General features: G+C 46.9%; 1 protein-coding gene across 4 annotated transcripts in view; it reads left to right on the top strand.

The window, feature by feature from the left end:
- RBM23 (RNA binding motif protein 23) overlaps positions 1-23,115 on the top strand; it is a 1,244,959-nt gene that overhangs the window by 252,994 nt on the left and 968,850 nt on the right. For all 4 annotated transcript variants that reach the window (XR_011282968.1, XM_069633849.1, XM_069633851.1 and 1 more), the window contains one exon: positions 6,430-6,530. Coding sequence is in view for 3 of the 4 variants with exons in the window: in XM_069633849.1 (XP_069489950.1) it covers positions 6,465-6,530 (66 nt within the window). In the remaining variant the exon portion in view is untranslated. The remainder of the gene's footprint in view (positions 1-6,429; positions 6,531-23,115) is intronic.

The raw sequence follows: 23,115 nt of genomic DNA on the forward strand, positions 1-23,115 counted from the left end.
ATTCTTCTTACTACAACACTTCTTCTAACATCAAATATACTTGGAATATGCCAACAGGTATCTAAGCACTTTAATCATTTCCTTGAGTGCAACACTCTTCAAACAAACATACTGTCAAACTTACACTCTTAAATGTAGTAGGGTTTTTTTTTGTTCTTGCATATGCTGTCACTATTCACAAATCACAATGTCTAACCCTAAATCATGCATTGATTGACATTGGCAGCACAGTCTTTAAGAAAGGTATGAGTTACGGAGCACTTGAAGGTTTATTCCTAGTCAACTTTGATGCAAACAAAGTCAACGCTGACATTCCTTGCATCCTAGAATACAACAGGCTATGTGGACTGTACATCCCTTATTTAGATATGTACCCTATACCTCAAAAAACGAAACCTTTAAAAAGAAAAGTAATACAAACAGAACCTATAAGAGATCTCCCAAAAATATCACCAAAGAAACAAAACAACTGCTACTCACTCAGAAGACAAAAGGACAAATATTTATTCTAAAAAAACAAGGGTTTTTTATATTCCTGTATGGATTTTTTTTCTCCCAATGATTATTTAATGTCAGTACAACAATAGTGTAGCACACACTAATGTTGTACCAAACATAGTACATAGAATGTACTGTTTATGAGGGTCTAATGCGTACATGAATATGTGAAATTGTATACAATTAAACATTTCAAACTATCCTGCTTAACATATTATACTGTTTTATTCACAGAGAAAGAACCACAGATGTCTCCATCACCATCTGCAACTAAATAAAGTTACCAAATGTAATCATATTTGTTATGTTTACAAACAAATATGATATATTTTATTTATATTGCGCTCGTACACAAGTGTTTCAGAGAACGACAAGGCAAGGGAGGGGAAATCGGAAAACAAAACCACGATCTTACTAGGCCCAATGACATTGAGAACACGCAAGTGCATGGGAAATAGAAAAGGGGGAAAAGTACATGGAAGGGGGGAGAAGTGGAAAGTGCGGAACAGCAGAGAAACAGATAAATATTAATAAATAAAATAAATACAGGCGATAAATGGTGGTAGTGCAACCAGTAAGTGACAAGTGCTGGATTTAGCTGACAGGGTAAATCTGATAAGTGCAGAAGAAAAGCAGGGTGGTGGACTGTATGGTTACAGATACAGACCCCAGTGCAAGGGGTGGCCCGGAGGGTGGCAGGGTGAGCAGGTATCTGGGCCCGGTGGACAGAGGGTAGTCAGGTGTACATTGCCGAGAGAGAAAACAGATCAGCAGGGAGAAGGGGGGCAAAGGCAGAAACAAAGAGGAAGGTCTTGAGGTGCTTCCGATGGTTCTCCTCAAGTTTCAGAGTGGCAGGGAGGCTGTTCCAAAGGGAGGCCCCCAAATACAAATTAGATAACCTCTATCCTTAAATGTATTGCACTTCAATTGTATTATGCCCCCATATTACATATACTGTATACTCCCACTACAGTACCTATAATTACTATACACATATTACTATACTGCATGTAGCCAGTAGCCAGATTTTTGGAGGCATGGCTATTACCCTAGATTGTACTGCACTTCAATTGTAATATACCACCATATTACAAGTACTGTATACTCCCCCTACAGTACCTATAATTACTGTACACATATTACTGTACTCCTATTACTATAATGTGTGTGGCCATGCCCCCAAGAATTGAATCTGGCCACAACCATCACAATATAATGAAACCATATAACAAGTACATACAATACATATTGAAATAACCAATTCTGCAAACCCTTTTTTCCACCTATAGAAACTGCTCCATATCATCTTTATTCCACTCCCTTACCCTTTCAAAACTCTTCACCCACCAAATAACTCCAAATGTGTTTCCCAAGCCGTCCGTTCACATTGCTATCCGCGTTCTGCCACAACACCTGCGCGTCCTTTTTCCATCTATAAGAATAGCCCCATATCATAATTTTTCCATTCTCCCAGCCCCTCTTTCCACCACCAAACAAGCCCAAATGCGTTTTCCAGACTTTTTCCCCCCCAGTGCGCTGTCTGCAGTCAGCAGCCCCTGTCCGCGGATACAACATGGCCAGCGTTTCAGAAAATGTGACACACCTCACGCTTTTCACCATCCAATCAGCGGCGCGCCCGATGTCCGTGGACATCATGCCGACCTCTGGACCAATCTGAGACCTGTCTGTGGACCGAACAGGGAACTAGTCAGCGGACGGAACCCAGATATCACTAATTTCTTTTGAACTACCTTTCGGCTGTTTAAAAAAAAAAAAAACTACTAAACAGATTTACACCAGATACACAAAGCACACCTTCGGGACCAAGCCGCTGCTTCTCGCGCACATTTGGTGAAAATACGTTCAGCGGTTTGGGCTGTAGGCGTGAGCCAAATTTATTTTCCATTTCATCTATGGGAAAAACCACACATTTTGGGACCCTCCTATAACTTTGCTCCCCCACCCCCCGCACACGAAACCTCACCAAACTTTGCAGAATCAATCTGATGGGGCCATATACTTTTTTTGCAAAGTTTTGTGAGGATTTGTCCAGGGGGAGGGGGGGAAGTTATAAGCCGCCCCAAACTGCTCTTCATATGGGTTGAGCAACTTAACCATAACTACAGGGCCACTACCACAGGCCCTGTAATTGTTTTGCCTTTCTTGGGGGCACATTGGTGGAAAAACACCATCCATCTGCCACCAAGGAAGGCAAAACAATATATTGCCATTTTGGTGGGCATGTTTGCAAGCCCCCACCCCCACACAATTCTTTTCCTCTTGGCTTAGAGATCCATACTGCTTCCCAGGGGTGGCAAAATGGGTGACCTCAGTTGTGCCCCCCAAGTGAAGCAGCAAGGATTTGCACCGCCTTGGGGGGATTCCTGGGAGGGCTGGCCCACAGGCGCCAGGCATTCCTCCCCTAAGTTTGCCCATCCATAATTAAAGGTATGTTTGCCTTCCTTGGGGGTAAATCCATGGAAACCACTACCCATCTGCCCCCAAGGAAGGCATAATAACCTATTGCCATCTTTGTGGCCATGTTCTGGATGGGTGGGGGGCTGTGTGCCTCGTGCAATGCCACCCCACACACGTTTTTTCCCTGGTTGTTAGTGGTCCTGGCTGCTTCCCATGGGTGGCAAAATGGGTCCAGAAACTCAATTATGCCCCAATCTGCACCTACTTGGGGTGGGGGGATTCCTGGGAGGGCTGGCCCACAGGTACAGGACCAGCCTCCTGATACCCCCAAGGTTGCCCTTCCATATTTACAGGTATGTTGTTTTGCCTTCCTTTGGGGCAAATCGGTGGAAAACACCACCCAGCTATCCCAAGTAAGGCAAAACAACATATTGCCATCTTTCTGGGCATGTTCAGGGTTGGGGGAGGGAGGAGCTGGCTGTGGGCTTCGTGGACGAACCCCAACCACAAAATCCTTTTCCTGGTGGCTTAGTGGTCCTTGCTTCTTCCCATGGGTGGCAAAATGGTACCAGAACGTCAGTTCTGCCTCCCTGGGAAGCAGCAAGCACCTCCTTAGGGGGGGCTTCCTTGGAGGGCTGGCCCACAGGCACAGTTCCAACCCCCGATACTCCCAAATTTGCTATTGTTTTGCCTTCCTTGGGAAAATCGATGGAGACTCCACCACTTTGCCCACAAAGAAGACAAAACAGCATATTGCCATCTTTCTAGCAATGCTCAGGGTGTTGATGAGGGACTGTTTGGGCTGTCGGGGCGCCCCAACCCAAATATCATTTCCCTGGTGGCCTAGCAGTCATTGCTGGTTGAGGATTGAGCAATCCTCGACCAGCAATTTGCTTGTGGTCAGTGCCATCGGAAAGGGGAGAGTCTCTTCTTTCCAACAGGCCCTGCCATAAGCAAATCGGGCTAGAAATGACCCTGAAGCGCAGAAAAACGTATCGGCTTACCTTCACATGCTGAAGACGAAAGGCTTCAGCATGCCAATGTTATTTGTGAGAACGTCGGGAATCGGACTCTGTGCACAGAAGGCGAAGTCTTGCCCTTCATAGCCTGGGGATCTGAGGGATTGTCGCTTCTCCAGGGGTAAGTTCTAAAAAGGGTGTCTATGCTTTTCCTTAGCACCAGGGAGGTTAAACAGAAAGGACGAACATAGACACCCTTAGCATTTAAGGGGTAAATGTGTCCTAGGAGTTATCAAAGCCACTACTAATTTTCTTATACATAATGCTTAATTAGTCATTGATTTAATCCAGAATATGATTGTGCGAAGGGTTGTCCAGTTGTGGAGTAAACTTTGGCCAACTGTTATTCATTGTAGGTGGACCTGATTGCAGAATTATGGACCCATGAGAGGACATCAAGGGTGGTATGACTAAATATTATTAGAACTATGTTAACAGAGAATATATAACAGAAATGGACACAGTTAGTACCTTAATCTCCTCTCTATTTTCATACAGTCTAAAAAAACAAACTTCTTATTCCACAGGGTGGATAATTGAGGATGGGATGTTGGTTAGGCGATCAGGACTATCCGATGGTTATTATATATCAAACTGTCTGGGATGAACATCTGAGTCTCCCGGGCTCCTCCAGGCCAGGGGAGCCCGGGAGACTCATAGCGAAAGTCGCTGCAGTCATAAATACAACACGGTTTTATTTATAATTGCTGTGGTTTTCTTTCTAAGTTTCCCAGGCTCCGCTGCACAGCAATTATAAATACAACGCGGTTGTATTTATAATTGCCATGATTTTGTAAGGAAAAGAAATTAAAAAGCACTTACCGGCATGCAGCCTTCCTGCCTGCATTCTCTGCTCAGTGGCAATAATGAAGCAAAAGCTACCTACTGGTAGCTTTTGTTTATTACAGCTTGCTGGCTTTTGCTTCATTAGTGCCGCAAGGGCAGAGTTTAACACAAGCACAGGAGGTTACTCCATTTCACTAAATGGATGCCTCCTAGTGCTTGAAACTTTTGAGTTTGAGCCTCATTTGCTCAAAACTTTACATAGGAACTTTGTTTACAAATATTTTTTATATATATTTTTGATTATGGGCCATAATTTTAGCCAATACAATTTTAGAGTGAACTATCCCTTTAAGGAGTCGCTTCAATTGAATGCTATTAGGGCAACGTGAGTGAGTCTGCATTCCTAGGGCCTGACTTAGTGCATTTTTCAATGGTATTGTGCCATTTTAAAAGTTTCTGTGAATCAGGCCCCTAGAGTCCTGCCGCTCTCTGTGAGTGTTGTATGGCTTGGATCAAACCCAGTTTCTTCTTTTGTAGATTTTATATACTTTTGTTTCCCTGGCTCATTCCACTCCTGAGAAAATTCTAATGTGTAGATTTTGTAAATACCAAATTCGTCTTCACAAATTTGGTGTATGTACACAAGTTGCATTGAACGTCAAAGAACAAATGTCAATTTAATTGTCCACGAAATAGCGATAGTTTGATCTAAAGATGGATTTTAATGCCTAATCTTGGTGTAGCGCTGCTTATTTCATGTTTGTTTTTAGTTTATTTTATTTTGTAGTAAGAGTAATGTTTTGTTTACTTGGTTTTAATACGCCAGTTTGTGTAATACCTTGTTTGATCTTGATCTTACTGGGAGTCATTTAAAAAAATATTTTCATTAAATATGCTCATTTTTGTAGACGTATTTATAAACTATTTGAGTCCATACCCTTCAATGCCTAGGACATTTTTCTCTCTTGGCCAGACAGTCCATTCCAAGGACATGTTTCTCTCTTGCCCCCACTCGGAACCCCATCACCACATTGGAACTTTTTCTTCCTTGCTCTCCTTCCCTTTCTGGCCCCTGGGTTTTTTCTCCTGGTCTGTACCCTCCCACCCCATCCCTAGCCTATTTCTACGGTCTATTGTCCATGTTCCCTTGCCCCCTGTTTTGTTTCCAGTTCTTTTCCCATCAGCCCTTATTTGCAACTCTATCTCCTTACCCCTTTTCCCATTACTTTTTACCTGATATATCTTTACTCTTTGGGCACCCCCTCATGCCTCATTCCTGTCCTAACCTAAGTCGGAGGGTGGGGGGTAAGAAAGCGTAGAGCTGGAAGAGGTCAGCCGTGCCCCCGTAACCTCCCTCACGCACCCCCACCTCTTCTCGTTCTTTTCTCAGCCCCACTCCCTTTCATTCAGTTGCCTTCCCACAGCGGCTTGGTTTTTCCTCATCCTTGTTTTTTTGCCCCTGCATTTAGCCATGGCATACTACCATCTGGCACCCATCAGCCCTATCTATCTCTTCTGTGACCTTCGTGGCACTTTGCCTAGTCATTAAATCTCACTATGGCATCCTTCTACCTTGCCTCCTTTCTTTCTCTGCCCTAATCTTTCTCTCATCTTTACCTGTTCTAACCCTTATCTCCCCTTGTCTTCAAACATTCCCTTGTCTTCCACCTTCTTCAGCCCTCTTACTGCCTCTCCTACCCTTTTTCAGGTTTGCTGCTGAAACACCCATAGAGCAGAGGAGCCATGGCCGCCGATGACTTTGACATTGTCATTGAAGCAATGCTGGAAGAGCCGTACAAGAACCAAGAGGTAGGTCTTGCATTGTGCTGCTGAATGCCTGTTGGATTGTCCGTGCTGGTAGAGTGGCCCGTTCACCTTGGTTTGATGGCCACAGGTCCTCATTTGATTAATATGATCAGACGCCCTCCCTCCTTTTGAACTCATTGGGAACCCTGTTACTTAGCAGGCCAGGCTGTGAAACATCTTGACCGATGCTGTACAAACCACCTCTCAAGACAATCTATGTCAGCAAAATACATGACAGTATGTCTACTGCAAATATTCTATAGCCTATTAACTGCCTTTTTGTGGGTGTGGCCACCAGCTGCCTGTCCATCAGCGACTACGTTTTCATGTTGTTAACTGCCCATTAGACATAAGTTTGGAATTTAGCCAGGATAATTTGATCCAGGCTTTGCTGTAGGAATCTCCTGTAGAGGGCAAGTGAACCACCATTCTGCACCTTGAGATTGTCATGTAGAATTAATGAATATCAAGACACAGCAGTAGGACAATTGAATGCCCAGACCCTACTTATGGACCTACTCAGCCAATTAATTAACGCCCAGGATCCAGGTTGACATGCACATGGGATTAGTGACTGTCTGGAGCATGGGTCTGCAACCTGCTGCTCTCAAGCTGTTTCAGACTAAGACTCCTATGGTCTGTCACCTCGATGATGCCGTTTAGGGCATATGAGTCCTAGTCCAAAACATCCTCAAAACCAACAGTTTCAGACCTTTTTACTAGAGCAGATGTGGACCTCTCTCATAGGAGGGAATAACACCCAGAACTGGTGTGTAACTTGCATGATATAATTGAATGTCAAGACACCTTGTACAACAAGCGAAGAGTGAATGTCCAGATCCAGCTGCCAGACTCACATTCTGATTATTTGGCACCCAGCTGATAATGGAGCACTTAGAAAGGAAGCATTACCTGAAGGGCTGTAAGAAGAGATTAAGACTTATCTGCTAGCATTTGTAGAGGAACCCGGATCATCTGGTATTATCCTACCTTTTATATGTCGTTAGGATTTATACCACACACTGCTGCCATTTGCATGGTCTCTGTGTGCTCTGGTGGCCCTAAAATAGAGGGGTTGAGGATTGATTAGTTGGGATGAACGGGAAAGTGAACCATTGCTGTACTTTTGTGTTAATGCATGCAGACTGAAAGTTCCCAGAGTGCTTATGTTTCTAGGTGTTTTTCATTTAAGAGCATTGAGGCGTTTGGGTCCAGATGATAAACCACAGGTTACCATAACGCTAGAGTGCATTCGCAATTGGTTGTAGTGCATACATTGGTTGTAGTGGTGTAGTGTTCTGTTTGCTGCCTGGCGAGAGTTATATTAAGTTTATGGACCAGTGGATTGGTTGCTTTGTCTGTGTCAAGTTTGTTTGTAGACGTTTGTGTGGTTAGTGGATAAGGTTTGCTTAGGCTGAAGTGAGACATACCAGAGAGCATGTGGTTACTTTGCCATTGTTCTGCAGGTCCCAAGGTGCGATTTGCGAGTACATGCTGTGACACTTGTGCAAGTAGTGTGTGTGAGATTTTGAAAATGACTTGCAAGTCTTCTGTATAGTTGTAGCAGGTGAATCTGTTTTTCTATGCATCTCATGTGGGCGCTGTGCAGAGGTTATAGAGGGGTGCTAGGCTCAATCGTTTTGGAATTCCACAGATTATTTCATGGGAATAGATGTTCAGAGGGAGAAGCCAGGTGATTTCTATTTTATCCATGGAGAAAGATTTCATGCATTGTAGTGTTGTGTAGTCCAACTCTGCCCAGTCTCCTGATTTAAGGTTCTGTATTTGACAGTGTCAAATGTCAAACATTTCTGAGATGTCCAAGGGCCAAGGTGGTGGTAGTATTGTCTGTGTCAATTTTGATGTTGTCCCAGAATAGACACTTTATTGTATTCACCTTTATTAACCTAGAGGTTTTTGTAGCATCTTTGCTGAGGCAATACCTTTAAGGTTCCGCCGTCTCTCCCTAAAGGTTCACCTGGGTAGGATCTCACCAATTGCCCCAAACTCCGAAACCCCCCACCCCCCACCCCCTGCCCTCCGCCCCCACACCGACCTGAATTTTTTCAGGCTGCAGAAATCCTAGTTCGCTTCCCCCACCCCGATTCTAGGGCAACCGTTATGAGTCTGAGCCTATTACAGGCTCTAGCCAGAAACTCTGGACTAGCTCCTTTTATTATGCTCCGTTAGCACCGCAACAATCGACAGAATTTGGGATAGCTCCCCCAGCAGGTAATTATGTTGTTCTTTGATGTTCCATAGCTCCAGCCGGCTTCTCGATTAAAGCCCCTGCAGTACCTTTGCTTACTTTTCTCATGGCAATTTGACCTTTCTTACAGTGTGGCTTATTTGGCTAACCCACCTCCTATATCCAGTTCTTCCTTTCTGTACCAGTTACTGAGATTGCACTTATCCTCTGAAACACTATGATATGATATGATATTTTATTTGTATCACTCTCATACACAGGTGTTTCAGTGCGCGACTAGGCGAGGGAGGGGAAGAGGGGAGAAACAACACAAAACAATGATCTTACTAGGCCCAATGACACTGAGGACGTGCAAGTGCATGGGAAAGGGGAAGGGGAAGGGGAAAAGGTGCATGGAAGGGGGAGAGTGGAAAGTAAGGAGCAGAGGAGAGCCGATACATAATAATAAATAAAATAAATAGAAAATGGAGGCAATAAACAGTGGTAGTGCAGCCAGCAAGTGGCAAGTGCTGTGTTTAAGGCAGCAGACTGGGTTAAGTGCAGAAATAGAAGGAACAAAAAAGGGGGGCTGTATGGGTATATATACAATCCCCAGTGCAAGGGGTGGCCAGGAGGCCGTGCAGGAGGGTGGTAGGGGTGGGTAGGTACCTGGGCCAAGGGGACAGGGGGTGGCCAGGTGCACAGTGCCAAGAGAGAGCAGATCAGCAGGGGGGAGGGGGAGCAAAGGCAGAAGCAAAGAGGACGGTCTTGAGGTGCTTCCGGAACCGGAGATGGTTCTCAAGTTTTAGAATGTCAGGGAGGCTGTTCCAAAGGGAGGCCCCAGCCGAAGATAGAGATTTCTTCTTTTTTTTTTTTTTTCACTTGGCAAACCATTTTAATTTCTGAAATTACACTGTGCAAATTGGCAGTGTGTTCTAACCTTCTGCTGCTTTAATTGCACTGACTCATTTCAATGAAATGGATGTTTCCTACTGCCTCACAGTGTGTTTGAGGTTTTCCATCATGGCTGCCTAGCCTCCTTGTTTGCATGAGGCTGTGTATCTAAAGTGCTTCCCTCCATCGTCTGCAGTGATTGGCTGCTCGCTTTGTTTTCAAGCCAATCAGGGGACCGGCAGGCTTCAGCCGGCCCTTGTTTCAAAGGTCTACTTTCTAAGGTCCCTGTCAGGTTCTCTGTCTGCTTTACAGGCTGCAACATGAAATTCTGCAACAGCCAAACCCTCATTGTCACTGAGGCTGCTACCCTGGACTATTGAACTGCCATGACTCTCTTACCATATTCTGTTTGGGTTAGTTCCCTCCTTGATTTACCTGTACTTCCTTCTCAGAGGGTACTCCACTCTCCCTGTCATGTACTCATTTGAAGCCTTAGCTATACTCACCTCTACCATCTGACTACCACTCTAAATTCCTTAACTACTTGTCTCCCATTTAACATTTAAGTCAAACTGAGTGTATTATGCATTTACTTGAAAGTCAAACTTGGGTGTATTTTTGCATTTACTTCAAAGTCAAACGGAGTGTATTTTTGCATTTACTTGAAAGTTCAACTTCAGTGTATTTCTGCATCTAACTTTTGGCCATTGATTGTAACCTGCTAGCCCAGTGACTGTTCAATACTGCTTTACTTGCTTACTCCTCCCTCTGCCTCTTCTCTTTTCCACTCATGCCGCTTTCTGTTTCTCCCATCTATTCCAATTGCTTCTCTATCAACTACCCTTCCCTTCTCACTAAGTCTGGAAAGAAGAAATTGAAAAAGGATATCTTGGCCTCCAACCCTGGACTTCCTATCACTGATACCTATACCAGCGCCTCTTCCAGACAGACCCTCACCGATATCCTCTTTGTTGTTCCTCTGCCGGATCTTGGACCCCCCATATGATCTCTGTGCTTTGTCCTGTCTCCTCCTCCCCATTAATGGTGGCACTCACTGGGATGTCCTCATGGCTTCTTTCGACTCCTCCAGAGTCATCCTTAATGTCTACCTAAATGGCACCGTCATGGTCCAAGGTCGTCAGGCCAATCTCCTCCTCTTCGATATTTGTTTCCATCGCCTCATCAACTTCCTCTTATCTCCAGCTGTCCCCTCCTCTCACTCCCTGGCTACCTTGCCCACTTTTTCCTCCTCCTCTGCCACTCTTCAGGCTACCTCCACAACTCCGCAGGGCGTACCTCTGATTTGTACCCCTCCCCGGAAGGTCTTTAAGGCCGAAAACCTTCTTCATCTTGCCACTCTCAACTCTCGCTCTGCTGTCAAACACTCCTCTGACATCTGCCACCTCCTTGAAGAACTGGACCTTGATGTCCTCGGTTTTACGGAGACATGGTTCACGACTAGCTCTGTCACAAGCTTTGACACTCTACTCCCTGAAGGATACAAGATCCTCTCTGCACCCAGATCCACTCGACCTGGAGGGGCCATAGCCTTGTTCTTTTCTGAGTAGATTCCTGCCACTATCATTCCCATTCAGATTTACTCCTCTTTTGAATGCCTTGTCTGCAGGCTCTCAAAATCTCCTAGCCACTCTCTCTTTTGCTACTCTCTACCGGCCCCTCGGGCAAATCACCTTTTCTCTCTGAGTTGGCTGACCTCTCCTCCTCTCTCCTGGCCTCAATCACTCAACTCCTCCACCTTGGTGACCTCAGTATTCACCTCGATTCTCACTGTCCCTCATCGATGCTCTTTCGCAACCTCTGCGATTCCCTCTCCCTCTCTATCCTCCCCTCTGGCCAGACGCACTCTGCAGGACACACGCTTGATGTCTTGGTCTCCCCTGGCCTCCCCCTCTCTATTCCTCTGACCACTCCTCTCTCCTGGAGTGACCACTGCCACCTCTCCTTCCATCTCTCACTCTCCCCCCCCCAAGCCAACCACACCCGAACACTGCCACTTACTTTCTCGGACATCCGACCTATGAAATGTCTGTCAGCTGAGGCTTTCGCTGCCACCTTCTCTCCCCCACCTCTGGCTGACTCACACCCCGACACAGTCCCTTCTCTACTCTTCTGTCTCTGATACTCTTTATGCTCTTGCCCCTGTCGTGAGGATCCACTTGAAGTCCAAAGCCAAGTGCAATTCCTGGTATCACTCCGACCTAGCTACACTTAAACTTAAATGTAGGGCGACTGAGAGGAAATGGAGTTCTTCTTGCTCATCCTCTGACAAATTGGCCTGTCGCCTGCTCCAAAGGCAATACTGACTCTCTGTCCACACTAAGAAGAGAGCCCACATTCAAGCTTGTGTCTCTGCGGCATCCAACAACTTGGCCGAACTCTTTAAAATCTGCAAGGAGCTTGCCAACCCTGCAGCAGTCTCCTCCCCTCCTCTTGCCTCCCAGGCTCTCTGTAATGCCCTTGCCTCACACTTTATCTCTAAAACCCAGGACATCCTGTCCACCCTCACTGCCCCTCCCCCTCCTATTCCCTCTCAGTCTGTGCTTTCAGACCCCCCCTTTTAACCACCCCCACCGTCCTTCGCTTCCTTTCCTATTTTCTCCCCTGATGAAGTCGCTAGACAAGTCCGATCTATGAAAGCCTCGTCAAAACAGGTTCATCCCTGTTCCTACAAAACCATCAAGGACCGCATTGACACCCTCGCTCCTGCCCTTGCTGATTATTGCAACCACTTGTTTACCTCAGGATCCTTCCCCTCCCCTCTGAAGCACTCCCTTGTGCATCCTCTTCTCAAGAAACCCACATCTGATCAATCCTGTCCGGCTAACTATCGCCCAATTTCCATTACCCCCTTTCTGGCAAACTCCTGGAAAAGGTGGCCATCTCTCAGCTTAAACTTCATTCAGATTCTGTTGGTTGTCTCCATGACCACCAGACTGGCTTCAGAGCGGCCAGAAGCACGGATTGACCCGGAGAGAGTTAGAGTTAGAGGTAGAGGAGCGAAGAGCTCGGGAGGGGAGGTATTTGCGGAGGGATAGCTGAAGGTATTTTGGACCCAGGCCCCAGAAAGCCTTGTGGACAATGCAGAGGTTTTTGAATTTAATCCTTGCATCCACTGGGAGCCAATGGAGAGATTTCGGAGCTGGAGAGATATGATCCCAGGGCTTGAGGCCAATGACAAGTCTCACAGTCCTGTTCTGGATAAGTTGTAGAGGGCACAGAGTAGAGGCAGGTAGATTTAGAAAGAGGCTGTTACAATAGTCCAACCTAGAGAGAACCAGAGCTTGGGAGACAGTGAGCTTCTGAGGGAAGGAGAGGAAAGGAAGAATACCTCTGAGGAGGTGCACTAGGAAGTTTGACTGAGGGAGTCGCAGTCCTTGCAGTCTACCCTCCATTCTGGTCGTGTTTCCAGTCTTTCTACACCCTTTACTGAAGGGGGAAGTTCTACATAACCACCCTCCAGCCGCGGAGCGGCCGCGGAGCCAGTCGCTGAGGGAGTCGCAGTCCTTGCAGTCCCTGCAAGTCCCGGCGAATCCCGCAGGGAAGGGATGGATCCTGCGACACAGCAGCCAGCCGACCCTCAACAGACCCACTCCAGGGCGGGAGAGGGGATGAAGAGACTCTTACGAAGCTCTAAACCATCAAACATCACAAAAGGCGAACTCAGCCCAGTGCGTGGGGGGCCAAGCACTCAATCCCCCCACATCTTTCCAAGACCGCTTGCCCAAAACAGGGCCAACCCCTCGGGCGGGACTACAGTTTGGATCTCTACTCCTGAGCCCGCTCCCCCTCTGCGAGCAGCGGAACTCTTAGAGGGGGGCTCCGGACACATGCTCCAAGGCGTAACTGATTCCGCCGGTCCACATCCAACCATCTCCACAGCCCTAAAGGGCCATGACAGCACTGAATTCTCAGGGAGCATCCCGAATTCCGTGCACCTTCGCGCCCAAATCAGGGCGGTTCATCACAGACCCTATGAAGACGGCAAGCCTCTTCCATCGGGCTCGCCCGAGCAGCAGAAACCGCGGAACCCGCCAGCTCTCCCCGTGATCGTCGCCTGCCCCCCACTGCCGGCCGAAGGGCGGACGGGGGAGGCGGAAGACGAAGAAGGGGAGAGCGGCATATGTAGTCGCGGGAGTCAAAAACAGGGCGGCCCCCCGGTTAACAGAAGCTCGCCCACAGTGTCAGACAAGGCGGCTCCTACCTGCTTTCCGGGAATCCCTTCCGTGGGTCTGCTAGCAGGGGCTAAGGGGCCCGGGGCTGAGGAACGGTCTGAGCGCCGTGTTAGTTTAGCGGTATGCGAGGGAGGAGCGCCCGCTCCAACGACCGCCCCCGGCGGAGAGAGGACCAGAGCGGGTCACCGAGGGAACGTTCCGGGAGCCACTCGGCGAGGCTCCCCCAGTGGTGAGACTCAGAACTACATCAACAAACCACAGCCTCAGAGAGCCGGGGGAAGCAAACAGCTTGCTCCCTTCAATATCGGCCGAGGAATGGGCAGACACGGAGACACACAATAGCCCCGGTCCACCCACAACACCCTCTGTAATAGTGACCACACCTTTCAAACAGAAAGATGGCCCGTTGCGCACAAACAAAATCCCCAAAAAAAAACTAAAAAAAAGAAGTGTAACATCAAAAAACAAAGAAACATCCCCAAGTGCACAACTGCATGAGCTAAACACGAAAAGTTCACAACAACAACAAAAAAAAAATTCCATCATTACCAACAAAGCAAGAAAGAGGGGACTAGTAAAAACTACGACGTGCAAAAATAACCTGGGCATGTCGGTAAAAGACTTCTTCAACCGCCTGGGCAAAAAAAAACTCGTCATCGGCGACGAAATCTCTGACGCAGACATCCTAGAAGTACTTACTGACCTAGCTCCAACATCCAAGACGAGAAAAACAGAAGAAGACTCGGCAAGTGGGAAACCTGTAGGGCGAGAAAACCCTCCGGCCTTCCTACACCTCGAGAACCGGGAACCGATACCGATATCCACCAACCACGAAACTTGGCTGAGGACTATCCCCAAGGGACCCACGGCAGTGAGTGCAGCAGGCAGCTCTGCCACTCCGGAGCAGCAAGCCAGTGAAATAGAAGGGCTGCATCGGAACGACACCCTCGTCACCACACCTTCTCGAAAAGTGAAGAAGGCTCTGCCGATTGACAGTCATGATAAAACAAGTGACACACCAGCAGACGCCGTGGGAATAGAACTACTGAGTGACAAAATCGCCCGGACATCAAACCTATCGAAAATAATACAAAGCCCGGAAATCTATGAGCAGACAATCCCTGGAATTATGAGCCCAACTGTCAGACTCACTACGAACTCAAAAGGGACAGAACCAGAGAACAGCAACAAATCCGAAACTGAGCCACAGAAGGAAACAACGCCCCCAAATCCGGTGGCCGCTCGGACGCAGACTAAGGGAGCAAACTCCTATACACAGACTTCTCCCAATGATAAACAAAAGAAAGCCGCTCACCAGAATTTGTCAAATCCACGCCCACATAAGGCACATAACCTGCCTCAACAATTAACATTGGACGAGACCCTCGTAACCCCAAACAAAGTCAGAAGGAGCAGTGAGGCTTCTGCCCTTAGTAAAAACGAGACTCCTGGGGAAAATCACGACACTCTGGCTTTTATGTCAGCAATAACAATAGCGCTCGCCCCCTTTTGCAAACTCTATGAAGCACTGAGTGACTCGCTAAAAGATCAGACTACGCTTTTAGCAATGACACACACTAAGCTGCTATTCCTTGAAGGATATATTACAGCACGGGGAATATGTCCACTCGAAAAGCCAAAGGGCTCAACAGATAGCTTCCCAGCATCAAGGGGACAGGAAACGGAGGGACAAATCCTAGAACCTGCAGTGCTTACCTCAAGAAGAAACAAAGCTACCCAAACTGAACCCTGCTGCCACCCGATGTCTATGGGAGAAAATTTGTCCTCTTCCTTAAACCGAACCCGGGAGGGCCACTTTGCGCTCTTCTCCGCTTTTCCCCCTAAACCAAAACCTTGCCCGTTTCGGACATTGGCATCAAAAGCCCCCAAAGGGTCAGCAGAAGGCACTAACATCCCAAGGGACCCGAAGCCGGCTACTCCACTAAAGTCAATGTCTGCAAATACAACAACCCTTAGAGTGGACCAAGAAGAAATAGTCCTAACACTCGGAGCCCCGCCGAGACCAACTCGAGAAAAGAGACGGAAAAACCAAGAGGTGAGCGCTCTGCAACAAACTCCAGAAAGTGGAACAAGTCTCAAATCTTCCCTCGCCAATGAAAAAACGTATGACACTCAGCCACTACCAATTTCACCGAAATCAGTGGACGACTTTCTAAGGGACAAGACCGCTGTGAATATTTCTCAGCATCTAGACACACCGGACGTAAGCAATCAAATCGACTTAACTTCAGACAAAAGAAACTCGCCCCCAAACCGACTGGCAGGGGAAAGAGGACAATTAACACCCAGGCACCATCTGCCCTTGAGCAAAGCACCGATAACAGTTAGAAGTACCTGGGGAGGACCAAAGGAATTGAGTCATTGGAAACAGTCATCAGAAAAAAAAGAAGTTTTCCTTGTGGAGGAAACAAAAATAACTCGAGGAGTGGGAAATAGCCCAAGGTCACGTGAACGACCAGGAGACCAGAGAAGGCTGACAGAATTCAACTCACTCAAAAGACGGAAAAAATACAGACAAGAGCCAAAAGCAACAATCTACAAACTGGAACAAAAATCCAGGAACACAGAGCATATAACTTTGAACAGAAACACTATACTCAGAATCTTCGGCAAAACAACTACGCTAAAAAATCTGAGGTCAGAAGACCTGGCACTGGTTGAACCGTATCACAAAAAATCAACAGCAAAAGCTTACCTGCATCTAAAAGCGTCATTCGTGATTAGAGACCTTGAGGACACCCGGAGAGAACTACATAAATCTGGAATCAGGATACTAAATTGGTCGGAGACCAACAGTGTAGCATCAAGGGAGAGAGAAACGATTAGAAACCCGCACTCGAAACTCCAAGATCCCTCAGAACCGAAGAGACGGGACTACGAGGCCCTGTCTCGCACCCCGCGTTGGAGAAAACAGAAGCGAGCGTCTCCGCTAAATCGTCATCAAACTTCAAACTATGAAAGAAACAACTCTGAAAACCTAAGGGATCACGGACTGCACGAAACACCCAGGCAAAAATTGAGGAGAGAACGAGACCGTGAACCCACGCGGAGGGAAGAGAAAACGAAACAAGAGAGGGAAAAGAAAAGATGAAGGAGCAAAAGTGGCAGATAACCTCCCCTACTTTTCCCCACGACCCGAATGTGTCAGGGAAATTGACGACTCAGAAATCCATCCAACAAAGAACCAGCGCGCCTCTTGGATCCCAGGATAGCCAAAGTATAAGGAACCAGTTGTGGTCCTGGCTACCGAAAGCCCTTCTCAAACCACTACAAAAATAGCAACCAGCAAGGCCTAAACAGCTGCCCCGAGACAACATGGACAATGCAAACGAAACCACCCTAAAATTGGGCTCATGGAATACGTGTGGGTTCAAACACTTAACACAAAAAGGAGGAATCAACTTAGGGCAGTTTGACATCTTGGCACTACAAGAAACCTGGCTTACGGAGGTTCCGTCTCTGGACGGTTTTGAAATTGTTCTCTCCCCGGCAGTGAAAAGTCGCTTGGGCAGGCCATCATCTGGAATTTTACTAGCGGCTCGTGCTGGGAGAGGAATCGGCATTACGAATGTTCTGGAATCATCCAAACACCATTTGGTAGCGGCCTTGGAATGGGCCAATCCCTGTGCGTCAAGAAAACAAGCAAAAGAACACCCCCAGAAGGCTAAGCTTGCAGTGATTGTTGTATACTGGAACTCCCTAGTAATCTCTGACGTAAAGTTCCTCAAACTGATTGAAAAATCTATAGATACCATATTTGTGGAGGAAAACATAGTTCACATAATAATCTGCGGAGACTTAAACGCCAACTGTCAGACCCGTAGGGAATGGACGAGAGAGTCTATAAGGAAGAGCACAAAGGAATAAAGAGGAGCCCAATGGAATGACCTTATGGCTTCAAGAGGGTTCACCAACATGGCTAAGGACTTTCCTGCTACAAATAGACCTCCGACGTGGGAAAGATTGAAAAAGTCTGTGACAATAGACTACATCTTCACATCTGCAGAAATGCAGAAAGTGATGTCCTCATTCGAGGTGATTAAACAGAAGCAAGCGACCATAACTTACTACAAGCAACGTGGAACTCCAGCTGTAAAAACAAAATTCGGATGAGGCCTATGGTCGAAAGTAACAACCAAGGAACTCGCCTAAGGCTAACAGAAGAAAGAATCGACCAACTACCTTTGAAATACACTATCTGCAACTCAACAATAGATTACCAACCCCTGCTAAGCCCTTTTAAAATCATCTTGAACAAGAAACGGGGGACGGACTCGGCCAAATCGCACCAATTTGATAAACAGGTGGTGGCTAGAAGGTCTATAATACGAAAGTTAAAAAGGTGGACGAAAAGCAACAACTCGAAAGCACTACAAGAAGAACTGAAAGCAGAAACGAAAAAATACAAAGCCTGGATAAAAAAACCATAGAATAAATCTGTATCAAAAAGATTCTGAAACAATGCTGAAAAAAGGGGCGGGAAAAGATGCCAGAGATTTTTGGAAACTGCTGAACCAAGTGTGCACGACAAACTCGAACACCCCTTGTAACGCAGTAAGCGAAGTAAACTGGATAACGCACTTCACTGACCTGTTTCAAGCACCATCAAAGGCGAACCATACAAACCATGAGGAAACCGAAACAGAGTGGATAGATGTGTCCGATATAGAAGATATCCACGACTCGTTGAGAAAACTAAAAGCTTCCAGAGCACCCGGTCCAGACGGGATCACAAATACCGATCTGAAAACATACTCTGAAAACTGGGTGCCTTTCATAAGCCAGGTGCTCAGTAAATGTTCAAACACCAGATCCATCCCGAGGTCCTGGACCTCAGCTATAGTGGTTTCCATCTACAAAAAAGGCGCAAAGTCGGATCCACATAACTACAGGCCAATTGCCTTGTTGGACACAATTGGAAAAATATACGGCTCCCTGCTCCTAAAAAGATTTTAAAAATGGGCAAAGAGCGCCCCCTGCGCTGACCCATTTCAAGCAGGATTAAAAAAAAACCTAACGGCCACAGTAAACATCATGCTCCTTAGCATAACTAAAAGCAAGACTCTGCAAGGATCCTCAAGAACTTTTCTCGCTTTCATAGACCCTATCGCAAGCATTCGATATGGTGGACAGAGAAATGCTATGGGAGAAGTTAAAAACATGGGACTGTCCACCGAACATCCTTGCTCCAATAATAGCTCTCCACAAAGGAACAACCATGAGGGTCAAACTAGACCAACAGGGCCTACTCTCGGAAGAGATCTCGACCAACCGAGGAGTGAAACAGGGGTGCCCGTTGGCCCCCGAACTATTTATAGCTTTCCTGGGCGATATAAAAGAAGCAAGTAAGAAGACTCGATCGTTTCTTCCGAAAATTGGCAACACACGAGTCTCGCGATTGCTATACGCCGATGACATCACCCTGCTGGACAGAACAGAAATTGGTCTCCAGAGACAAATGAATGATCTAGCAGAATTTATCAACCAGGCCAACTTAATCATAAACGAAGCAAAAACAAAAGTGCTCATACTGGGAAAAAAAACAAAAGATCGAAAGAATTCAACTGGAACCTTGAAAAAGTCAATGTGGAAACAGTAAAAAACTTCAGATATCTGGGTGTAATAATAGACAGCACTCCCACAGAATCAGCGATGCAAAAAGAACTCTGGAAGAAAGCGCGATCCCTGACCTCCCAAGCCAGACTGCTGGATAAGAAATTTGGTCGCTTCTCCCTGATTCCGACAATAACATCCTACAAAGCCAAAGTTGTCCCGGCCCTGACATACGGAGCTGCCGCGATGCCATCGGTCCCAAACACAATATGGAAAAAACTTGAGGGTCACTTTTGGAAATCAGTACTAAACCTGCCAAAATCAACCCAGATGGAGGCAATAAGACGAGAACTTGGCCTCGTCTCACTAAGCACGATAGTGGAATTGGCAAGCGTATCCTTGTTCAGAAAAACAATCCTTCCCGACGCGCCACCTCTTTATAAACTAATAGACTTGGAGATTAAGACAGGCGCTTGCAGCATGATTCTGAATTGGGCTGAACAAATAAAATCAAAGCTGACCCAAATTGCGTGCACAAATGAAGACCTCATCACGAATCCAAACAAGATAAAAAAAAAACTGGAAGAGGCTGATTGGATCAACACTGAGGAAAAAGCTAAAAGAAACAAGACCTTGACCACTTTCCCTCAAGAACCAAAGAAGCTAAATGAGACAACCCAGTTACTCAGAAGATTTCCAAATAAATCAATGCGGCATTTTCGCTTAAACCTGCTACACACAAACGAGATTCGGTTTGCAAGAGGTTATTCGACCTCAAAAAGCTGCCGTCTATGTAAAGCTGACTCAGAAACAGTAAGGCACTTGTTACTGGTGTGTCCAGCGATGCACCAGTTTCGTCTACTATACCTCCACCTGCTCCTAGAACTATACACTGAAAGCGAAGAGGAAACATGGTGGAACCGCCTAATCGGCGGACAAAAAACAAACTGGTCGATTGCAGCAGCAAAAATTCTACAGAATGCCCTACTGCAGTGCACACAGAGTACGCCACCAAACGCAACCATCTAAGCAGAGGAAACTGAGATCTTTTGTTAAATCCAGATTCTGGATAAACACAAATAAAAAAAAAAACTAAGGACAGTGAGAAGATTAGTGGTGGAGGAGCGTAAGTTACGTTCATGGGTATAGCGAAGGAATTTGGACTGTAGAAACTCAGCTCCTTGGCCATGGACCGCACGATGGACAATACAGAGTGACTTAAAATGGACACGTTGGGCCACTGGAAGCCAATGGAGTCGATGGAGCACAGTCGAAATATGAGCGCCGTAGAGAGAGCCAGTGGCTAACCTGGCCGCCAGGTTCTGCATGCGCTGAAGCCGCTGCGTAAGGCCAATCGGTTGAGATAAAGAGTTACAGTAATCTAACCATATAAGGACTAATGCCGCCACCACTGGGGGGCGGATGGCTTCTGGTATCATAGGCAAGACCCTCTTGAGGACTCTAATCTGATGATGGGCAGACTGGCACACAGCAGTGACCTGGTTCGACATCGAGAGGGAGGTGGAAAGAATGACACTTAGGTTTTTCACTTTGCTCACTGGACCGAGAAGAAGGACCCAGAGAGGTGAGCCAGAAGGCAGGGGTCCAGAGTGAGGAGTCCGGACCACAACCCACCACCATTACCTCTGTTTTATCACCATTAAGTTTAAGCCAGTTCTGGTCCATCCAGTCTCCAACCGCCTTCAGACAGTCATGACGAGATCCCAACCTGATCTTGGTCTGCGTATGGCAAGAGTCTTGCAGAGGTAGTGGATCAGCAGTTAGGACCCAGTGTTTGCTGTTTCTGCCATGTGATGTAAACCTATGTCACAAATGGCATAGAGATACCCTGAGCCTTGCAGACAGTCCAAGCCAAGGTTTTTGTTATTTAAACAATTAAACCTTTTGGCTGGGCGCATTATTGGCTCGGGTAATGCCCCGGGGCCGTGTTTCGCTCAGATTTAGTGTTAGCCCCGGGGTATTACCAGACCAGGTAATGCCCCCTCAAGGAGGGGTTCATTTATATTAGCATCCTTCAATGCTTTCACAAAATGTTAATAGTTTTTTCTTGAGCTGAGAAACAGTGTTGTCACTTTTTCTCAACTTTAAAAAAACTACAAAAACAAGATGTTGCAGTCCCTTCTCCCTTTCAATGGCATCCATTGACTGTGGCAGGGAAGCGCCAAGAACACAGTGAGTTCCTGCTGCCGTCTAGGGACGAGAAAGCTGCAGGTAAGTGGGGATTGAAAGGGGTGCGAGGGAGGTGGAAAGTAGGGGTGGAGGTATGAGAGAACTTAACTGCAGCCGGTCAATGAGGATGGCAGCCTCCTGCGTCTTTGGAGGGTTGGAACGCAGGCATTACTTTGAGGTAAAGCCCCCGTTCCAATCTTCCTGATTGGCTGGGAGGCCACCTGATTCTCTCCCTTCCTGGGGTGCTGATATTAATAATAAAAAAAAAAAATTGAGTGATTGTTTTAGCAAATGAGGGACACACATTTTGGTTGATCTGAGGTACTGGCTGGTAAAGGGGTTCTGAAAAAATGGTGCTAGGGCTATCCTCTCTCTCTCTCTCTTGTCTCCCTTTAGATGCCCACCCTAACCCAGGCTTCTGTAACCCCTGCTTAGTGCTACTAACTGGTAGCCCACACTGTCTATGATCTTTTTCTATTGATAGTCTCCCTAAGTGCAGGCTATATTACCTCCCTCCAGGACTTCCGAACCTTCCCTGCACTGGCCCTGCCTGGTGTTGGGGAGTAGTGCCTTGCACTTACTTGGTTTGTATCGTCTAAGACCAACCATGCTCCCTCACCTCACCCTTCTACTCTGCCTCCTTCTCGTCTCCTCCCCACCTTCTGTCCAACAAATGTTTCTCTCCACCATCCTCCTGCCGCCACCCATTAGTGCTAACTCTCCTTCTCATTCTACTTTACTGCTACTCCTCCCCCCACTAACTACTACTAATACTACTACTCCTCCTCCTCCTTCTACTACTACTCAACTAGTACTCCTCCCCGCTACTACTCCTCGCCTTCCACTTCTAGTGCTCCTCACTACTACTACTTCTCCCACACTACTACTACTAATATTAATACTCCATCCACTACTATTCCCCCTCCTACTACTACTAGCACTACTACTCAGCTCAGTTACTACTACTTGGCTACACAAACACCCATTCACATTCACTCCTTACACTAACTCCTATCAACCTGCCCCAGAAACATGCACACTCACTCTGCAGTTCCCTTGCACTAACTGAAGCCCATACCTCACCTTTCTTCAATAAACTCCTCCACACTTCACTGCTCCTTCCTTCCTCCTCACCCAGATAACACCCACTTTCTGTTTCATGTTTCTTCCTTCTATCTTTCTCCCCTTCCTGGGAGTGGCTGCTCTCTCTAGCCAATCTAATTCTACTTTATTTTCCCTAGGGAGTGTAAGTGCAGGGAATCTTTAAATAGGGGCCTAAGCATTACCGCCTTTTCAACTCTGGATCAGTGCGGATCTGCCACGGCACCCCGGGGAGGCCCAGTATCCAGGTTTGTACATTGTGCCCCTTGGAAGTAAGTCTTTTGTGTGGGAGGATCCCAACCCCTTGCCATTGTCCGTGGTGGTCTAGGGTTTCTCTGGGATAAACGCCGGGGGACCGGCCGCCAGTGTGCAGCAGTGAATCGCTTCCTCTGTGCAGTTCAACCAAGCCCTGTGCCGCCTCTTTGCTGGTATGGGACGCCGGCGGTAC

The sequence above is a fragment of the Ambystoma mexicanum genome, chromosome 13, assembly GCF_040938575.1.
Source record: "Ambystoma mexicanum isolate Mex_15411 chromosome 13, UKY_AmexF1_1, whole genome shotgun sequence".
NCBI lineage: Eukaryota > Metazoa > Chordata > Amphibia > Caudata > Ambystomatidae > Ambystoma > Ambystoma mexicanum.